At 32.8% G+C, this 8,823-nt stretch overlaps 1 protein-coding gene and 1 long non-coding RNA gene across 2 annotated transcripts; both read left to right on the forward strand.

Moving 5' to 3' along the window:
- Positions 1–3,469: 3,469 nt before the first annotated feature.
- On the forward strand, positions 3,470–4,581 carry LOC136066337 (uncharacterized). The gene is made up of 3 exons (XR_010627787.1): positions 3,470–3,976; positions 4,077–4,137; positions 4,268–4,581. It is a non-coding gene; the product is annotated as an uncharacterized LOC136066337 (long non-coding RNA).
- An 8-nt stretch (positions 4,582–4,589) lies between these two features.
- LOC112028771 (pentatricopeptide repeat-containing protein At5g13770, chloroplastic-like) lies at positions 4,590–5,881 on the forward strand (the record flags this gene model as incomplete). Its single annotated transcript, XM_065770456.1, is given in 3 exon segments — positions 4,590–4,778; positions 5,241–5,406; positions 5,409–5,881. Coding segments are annotated over 3 exon segments (828 nt in total), but the record flags the coding sequence as incomplete, so codon positions are not given.
- Positions 5,882–8,823: the final 2,942 nt, after the last annotated feature.

The raw sequence follows: 8,823 nt of genomic DNA on the forward strand, positions 1-8,823 counted from the left end.
TCCAACCAAGAATCACGTTGAAGAGTCATACTGTTTGGATCTCAACACAGGTCCCGATGAGGTGACTCCCATGGCAGTTATGGAAGTTACCCTCTGAATCCTCCAAGCTCTGCGACGATTAGAGAAATAACTGATTCCTAACACTATATAAAGACCCTTCTACGCAGAGGTAAGGGGGACCTTGACTCTCTTTGAGAATTCTAGATAAAAAAATTGTTAAAGTCTTTGAAGTCTTTTCTTTCTACTCAAAATCACTGACTTTACCATCGGAGGACCCCAGACCGGCCTCCACCGGTCTTCTTCTGATTGAATTTGGTGTTTTCAGGACTTGGCCTTCAAGATCGGCGGCATTCGAAGACTTTTCAGCCCACTGATCCCTTAGACCTTATCAGTTTCTATTCTCATAGATCCCACATTGAGCGATAGTCCAATAACTGAAATATTGAGATGTATACACATTGGGCTACTATGTGTTCAAGAAAATGTAGATGATAGACCAAACATGGCTTCAGTTGGTCTCATGATGAATAGCAATTCTATTGCTCTCCCTCTACCGACACAACCTGCAAGTTTCATGCGGACAAATGTTATACCAGCCACATTATTGCAACAAGACAATGGTTCCAACATAACTGACAACAAGGTTTCAATTACTGAGTTATATCCTAGATAATATTTTGCCAACAAGGGTATGCACGTTGTTTAGAAATTTCACTAACTACATAAAATTTATCTAATTATATTGATTTTTCAAGTAAATTTAGAATAGAATAATTTGAATTCCTTATAGATTGTTATGGATACAAATTTTTGTACTACTTTTTGTGCTCTGCTTTATACTATACGAATCAAAATTCTCCATGTATTCTTTTGAAGTTCATAAAGAATAAACTAACCTTTATTGAAAAATTATATTTATAATTTTTTTTTTTCTTTTGAAGTTCTGGCTATCCTATTGTGCCAGTGAAACTACCCTTTATTAAAACAAGAAAAAAAAAAGGATTGTTTGATAATTTCACAGCCAATTTTCATAAAAGAGACACCACGTTAAGAACATGTTCAGCGTTGATAGCAACTGCGGAAGTTATGATTCAAGTAACAATGCCAACTCTGGTCTTAGGCAGGTTAGACAACTGCCTAAGGCTCCCAAATTTTATCCAATTAAGTTAGTTATTTGATTTCCCAAAAAAAATTGTTAATTATATAAAATGAATAAAATTTAAACCCCAACTTAAATCCAAAAAATAAGGAAAACAAACGTAGAAAAAAAAATTGGGAAAAGGAGGCTAAAAATATAACTAAAAAAAAAAGTGAAAAAACATGTTAGAGAGAGGAAAAAAAAAAAAGAAAAAAGAAAAGGAGGCCAATGAATTATACAAGGAATATAAAAATAGAAAAGATAAATTCCTTGTGACCTAGAAACTCAAATCTTTCTCCCTTTCTCTTTCTCTCTCAACAAAACATAAAAATCCCCCAAAAAAGCTCAAACTATTTTTTTGTTAATATCACTGGAATTCTTTATTTTAATTTTCGCTTTAGGCCCCAAAATATATAAAACCACTCCTGTCAAGCAAAATATATTATTTTACATTTGATCTAATTTATAGGTCAAAAGAAATAAGAAAAGAAAAAACCTCAATGTAAAATATCACTTTTCGTTGAGTATAGTTGCTATATATGATCTCCACAAAATAAAATGAGCAAGAACAAATATTACACAATGTTTAGCAAAATAGAATTATGATCAACTAATGTCATTCTCTACCAACTAAATGTCTAGTTTTTATATTTTTTTGATGAGTTCCAATTAACTCAACCATTAAAGTTTTTGTTGTCGAATAAAAAATCTAGGATTCAATTCCAGTCTGCACTAAAAATCAATTGATGTTTTAACAATCATTAAAAGCAAACATCACATGTTAAAACTCTATCTAAAAAATGTCTTTTTTTTTGTTTTTTTGTTTTTTTGAGAAGAACTGCATCACTAGTTAATAGTAATTAAGTGCAGAGCATTATGCCATTATCAAGACTAACTCTCGGTTCAGCATAAAAGAATAGATCACCTTTTCCATGACTATACTTCCTTAATATATACTCCTTTTGAAAGAATAATAGAAAATCGCCATATGGTTCATCGAAAAGAAAATCGACATATGGACCATGCAATGATACAAAGCAATTTGACCACCACAAGACCCTGCATGTGTAGAGAATTGCCCTCTGTAGCATATGTCTAATACTTACATGTCAGCACCCATCCTTGATAGTCAATTAGAGTTGTGTTTGATTCCCAAGAAAGTAAAAGAAAATAAAAAGGGAACCTTGAGTTTATTTTTAAAATTCTTATTTGCCTTACTGAAGTGGATTAGTTTCTTTATTATTTTATTAGTCATGTGTATACCAAGGAGCATCCTATGATTAATCAACACATTATCATTTTATTTTACTAAAATAACAGTTAGGGGTATGCATCAAACCCACCAATTCAACGAAACCGACCCAGTCTCATCCAACCCAATGCCTTTGGTTGGTTTTCATGGGTTAAGTTGGGTTTGAATTTTGTTTTAAGCCTTAGGTCAAATAGGGTTTGGTTCGATATATTTTTAAACCCATTTAAACACCGACCCAACATATATTTAAGTTTATTTTATTATCCTTATTATAATTTTATAGTTTGATTTGTTTTAAATTTTGAGAATTAGTTTGATGAATTTAGAAAATTGTAATATAATTTAAATTGTAATAATTTAATTAAAAATAGTGTATAAATAATTTATGAAAACCCAATTGTTCTACAAGATATAAAACATATATACGCACAACTCAACAACTCATCCCAACCCAACTTATGTGGTTGGTTGCATCGATTATTACATTTGTAATGTGTTGGGTTTGGTTGAAAATTTCAGTTACTTAACCCAACAAGATCAAGTTGGGTTGAAAAAACCCTCTAAACCTATCCAAACACATCCCTAACTACAAGGACCAAATAATTGTGAAAAAAAAAAAAATCAAATTGAAACTAACCCTAAATATGGGTACTAATTTTATTTTATTTTATTTTTTTCAAAAGTCTTATACTTGACTAGTTGACACTTGACATCTCTTGAATTTTCCAACAAAGTCATCTATTACGTCTAGAATAATTTCACAATAAATCATTATTGAAATTACTTTTTTATTCAATAACAACCACTAACAATAATAACTATTAACAACGTACTACTTAAAATTTATTAAAAAATTACTATAAAATATTGTTGACATAACATTTTTTAATAGGTCGGCAGTTTGAGCTTTTGAATTTATCATCTTTCTATATACTAATAAAAGATTTATCATTTTTCTCAAAAAAAAAAAAAAAGTAAATTCTATTAACATATACTGAAATTGGGGTAAATATTAATTAAGTTCAAAATATTACAAAACTTATCAATTTAATCCTCTAAAAGGGAGAACTTGGCCACTAACACCGTTAGTTTGTCTCCTCTCTGTGACTCTCTTCTTTTCCCTCTTCGTTGCTCTCTTCTGTGTGACACTCTCTCTTCCCTCTCCATTGCTGTCTTCCCTCTGTGCTTCTATCCACACTCGTCCATGCCATAACCCAGCCAACCCACCCCATATCGGAACCCACCACCACCAAACAGTTAAAGAGTGAGTCAATGGAGAGTCAGAGTGGTTCGGTTTAGAGAGAGAGAGCAGAGACCTGAGAAAAGAGGTCACAGAAATTTGGAGAAAATGAGTAACAGGGCAAACTGTGTTAGGGACCAAATTGTCAATTTTGATATTTTTTGGATCTAGTTGGTATTAGCCGAAACCTCGGGTATAATAATGGAATTTTTCCAAAGATTTATCATCTTTTCACTTTTTGTGTCGGTACTCTGAAGCATTTACAGCATTCACAATACAAAACACTTCCACTCGGTCACTCAACTCATTTTTCCAGTCAGATCTTTCGTTTGGTTGCTGAGAAAATGTATGTAGGAATTTTGTTTTTGGTTTTTCTTAATTCATTTCCTCTTTCTATTTGTTGGGTGTCAAAAATATGTAGTTTGAAACCAAATTCTTGCATGCAGATTTGAAATTGTCATCTGGGTCCAGATGGAATCATCAGCACTGCTCTTTAACCAGCTCAAGGTTTGAATTTGTTGAAAAAAGTTTTCTTCTTTCTTTAACTATTTGTGTCATTCATGGACTATTATGCATTTGGGATTTGGATGAATATATGATCTAATGTGTGTTTGTGAATGTGTTATTATCTCAACAGGCAGCAGACCCGTTTTTCTTGTTAGCTGGTCCCAATGTGATTGAATCCGAGGAGCATGTTTTTCGAATGGCTAAGCACATTAAGACTATTGCAGCAAAGTATGTTCTCTCTCTCTCTCTTAGGATCTATGTAATACTTTTGTAATTTTTGCATCAAACATGACCTGAGGCAGCCAATGCTGAATTGGGATTGGGTTTTTTCAATGGCTTTTATGGCATTAAATACAGTACTGGCAATAACCTCAAATGGGTTTGTGGCTGTACAATCAGATGATGAGTGTGATTTGGTTAAATGCTTATTCTTTGCTGAATTTAGCGGAATTCAAGGTTCCGCTGAATTTAATGGATGGTNTGGCCTTGGTGGTTCTGCAATAAGAGGCTACAACAAGCTTCATATCTATAGAAGCACCATTGTAGCATTTGGGAAAATGAGATCTACGGGAGTTGTTCCGGATTCTGAATGTTCTTGCCATATCATGGAAGCTTATATGAGACTTGGTGATTCTGAAAAAGTGGTTCAATTTTGGAATTAGAAATAGTACAATAGATTTTAGTTCTACATTTTTCATTCGTATATATGGACTATTGAGTCCCTAGGAAATGGGTCAGAAGAGAGAGCTTTTGAAGCTCTTGAATACTTCAAAGAAATGACAAGGAAAGGAATTTCCAAGAATTCTTCAGTTTACTCTTCTTTGATTTGTTCTTATGCAAGCTTGCCAGAAGTAAAGGTGGCCGAAGATCTTTTCGAAGAAGGGAAAAGCAAACAAATGTTGAGAGATCCGGGGCTGTACTTAAAACTAGTGTTGATGTATGTGGAAGAAGAACTAATGGAGAAGACACTTGAAATTGTTAAAGCAATGAAAATTTCAAAGTTAAGAATTTCTGATTGTATATTCTGTGCAATTGTCAATAGCTTCTCAAAGAAAAGAGGATTTCTAGCTGCAGTTAAGGTATACAAAGAGCTAATTTCTCAGGGATGTGAACCAGGACAAGTTGCATACTCCTCGGTTATAAATGCATATTGTCATCTTGGGCTCTATTCGAAAGTTGAGATGTTATTTTCAGAGATGGAACAAAAGGGGTTTGATAAGTGTGTTGTGGCTTATTCTAGCATGATTGTAATGTATGGCAAAACGGGGAGGCCAAAGATGCAATGAGGCTTTTGGCCAAGATGAAAGAAAGAGGGTGTGAACCAAATGTTTGGATTTACAATTCTTTGATGAAAATGCATGGAACGGCCAATAATTTAAGGCAGGTTGAGAAGCTGTGGAAGGAGATTAAGCGAAGAAAGGTTGCACCAGATAAGGTTAGTTACACTAGTGTTATTAGTGCTTACAGTAAAGCCAAGGAGTTTGAGACGTGCCTGAGATATTACAATGAGTTTAGGATCAATGGGGGTGAAATTGACAAGGTCATGGCTGGAATTATGGTTGGAGTTTTTTCAAGGAGTAGTCAGATCGATGAGTTGGTGAAGCTTTTACGGGATATGAAATCTGAAGGAACACGATTAGATGGGAGGCTTTATCGATCATCAATGAATGCATTGAGGGATTCTGGGTTGCAAGTGGAAGCCAAATGGTTGCAGGAGTATTTTGCCAAAATGTACTTGGATTGAAGCACATTTAAAAGATATATATATATACATATATATATTAATTGATTGCTTCTCTTATAAATAGTGTATATCAAATCAAAATTTTTGTTGTATGATATTGCATTTTACCATTGGAACCAGATGAATTGCTACAAAACATTATTTTACTTTGTTTTGCGGTAGTTGATGATTTGTTCTACAATATGATCATACTGCCCCAATTTCTTGGTATTTGGCAATTGGCATGTGGAATATGTGCTTGATAAAAAAACTGAAAAGCACATGAGAGCTCATAAAGTGATACATCAGTTTATAGCAAAGATTTTATAAAATCTTAATACCCACATATTTCTCAAAAGGTTGATATACATGTATTAACGACATAATGTAAAAGATAGCTAAAATATGATCTTTTACCCTTTCCTTGAATAGTAATAATAACAACTCAAGTTTTGTATTAGGAGATCAAATGATAAGCAAAAATCCCCCAACCTACGGCAGAAAAATCATTAGGATCTTTAAGTGTAACGATGAAATTGGGGTTTTGGTGTGTGGTCATATGAAGAGTGGGTGGTCAATATAGACAATTTATCAACTAGAAGATTGGTTTACAAAAATGAAAATTTCAGGCTATTAGGAGAATTAATTGTTAACGATGATTTGCCATATTTACAACCTTTTCTTTTAGTGAAAAAATTTTGAGTTCCAATGGATTATGTTTCTATTGGATGAATATTTTGGAACCTTTAAGAGGTGAGAAAAAGAATGCACAACACAATGGTGTTTTTTTTTTTTTTTTTGACAATGGTTTTTTTTTTTGGCAAAAATACCAATATGAGGTCATTATCAATTTGGTCTATAAATCTTGGTAGTAGTTAATTTAGTCAATATTATTTTAAATTTGCAGTTAATATGATCCTTGCTGTCAACTTATTAACTGCAAGTTGACTATAAATTAAAAATAACATAAATCAAATGCTAGCAAAATGTAGGATTAAATTGACAATGACCCTCTTTCTCAAAAAAGAAAAAGAAAAAAAAGATAATGACCCTAAAATATTTTTTTTTTTGTTGAAAATACTAAGTATTTTTAACACACACACACGGGGAGAGGGGAGAAAGTTTTTAAAATAAATTTACAGTGGTGTATACCTAAAATTGCCTAATGACCCTAAAATATAGATATCAAAGAATTTTACGTTTTTTTTTTAATCATAAAATATAAAATTTTAAGACCTTATTAATGAGTCCTTAGACCTATGGTTTTCAGACTCGGACCGTTCATTGAACCGTAAAAAGAAGAGGTTCAAGATTTTTGAGGTCGAACCGAGGTTAGACCGAGGTCAAATCGTGATGACATCATAATTAATTTAATAATTATTTTAAATATAAATAAAAACATTAAATTAATAAAAATAGAGAAATTAACTAAAATAGTCTAATTTAATATAGAGATCTATCATTCAAATATTTTTTATATCGTAACTTTCACAAGACAAATAAGAAATGTCAAATCCTAAGCAAATATAAATAGAGTATATCTTTATTTATTTACATGTTAATTAGTAAAACTTGTGATAATAGTAATAATAATGATAATAATAACAATTTAATAATTATTATAATATAGTAATAAGAAGGACACTTACCTCAAATAAAATAAAATATTTAAATCATCTAATAATTTAAAAATTAAAATAATAATTTAATAATTTATAATTATAAGTATAAGTATATCTATTTCAAAAAAAAAACTTTAAATATTATAGCAAGTATTTTAATATTTCACACAACTTTTGCTATAACTTTTGTCACAACTCGTTATATGATAAGTTGTAAGTGGTGAAAAAAATTGTGAGTATATGTGGGTTCATATTTTCACCACTCACAACTCTTCACACGACAAATTATGAGAAAAATGGTTTAAAATGTTGTAATATTAGCATAGTTCTAAATATAAATTTGTTGCAATACAATGGCAATCTGGCAATACATGTACATTAAGGGTCCGTTTGGTTCCCGTAAAATATTTTCCGGAAAATAGGTATTTTCCGGAAATGCTATTTTCCGGAAAACGAAAATATTTTTAAGTGTTTGGTTGTATTATGAAAATTGTTGTGGAAAATATTTTCATGTGTTTGGTTTTATTAGGAAAATGCTATTTTCCTACAATTTTTTCACATTTTCTCAGCATCCAAACAAATTTTATTACAAAAAATTTCAACATCACAGCCAATTCAACAACAAATTCCGGCAATAACAACACAACAACAACAACAACAACAACAACAACAACAACAACAACAAATTGATTCTGGCAATAACAACAGCAAATTCCGGCAACAACAACAACAAATTGATTCCGGCAACAACAACAACAACAACAACAATCAAACTTTAAAAAAACAAAACTGAGATGGGTCTGGGTCTGGGTCTCGGCGATGGGTCGACGACGAGATCTGGGTCGACGACGACATCTGGGTCGAAGGTCTGGGTCGTTGAAGGTCTGGGTCGTCGGTCGAAAGTCGAAGGCGATGGATCGAATGTCTGGGTCGAACGCTTTGGGCTTTGGGTTCGTGGGTCGCCGGCTCTGGTTCGAAGATCGGTGGGTCGTGGCGATCGTGAAGATGGGTTCACCGGCAAACTCGCACCGGCGAGCTGGGCTCTCTCTCTTCGATCTGGGCTCTTCGTTTCTTCCTTCTCTCTCTCTCTCTCTCTCTCTCTCTTCGTGCTCTGTTTCTCTTTTTCGAAAAATTGGATTTGAAGTGAAAATGGAAGGGGAATTGATTTTCAGCCTTGACCATTGGTCAACTGAAATTAATTTCCAGAAAATTGATTTTCCGTGCGCAACCAAACACCCGTAAATACTGAAAAGCATTTTCGGAAATGCTTTTCACCCAAAACAAACGCAGCCTAAGTCACGTCACATTGGGCTCAAAGGCCAAAGCTAAAAAGAAGTAAGG

The sequence above is a fragment of the Quercus suber genome, unplaced genomic scaffold, assembly GCF_002906115.3.
Source record: "Quercus suber isolate HL8 unplaced genomic scaffold, Cork oak 2.0 scaffold_31, whole genome shotgun sequence".
NCBI classification, from domain to species: domain Eukaryota; kingdom Viridiplantae; phylum Streptophyta; class Magnoliopsida; order Fagales; family Fagaceae; genus Quercus; species Quercus suber.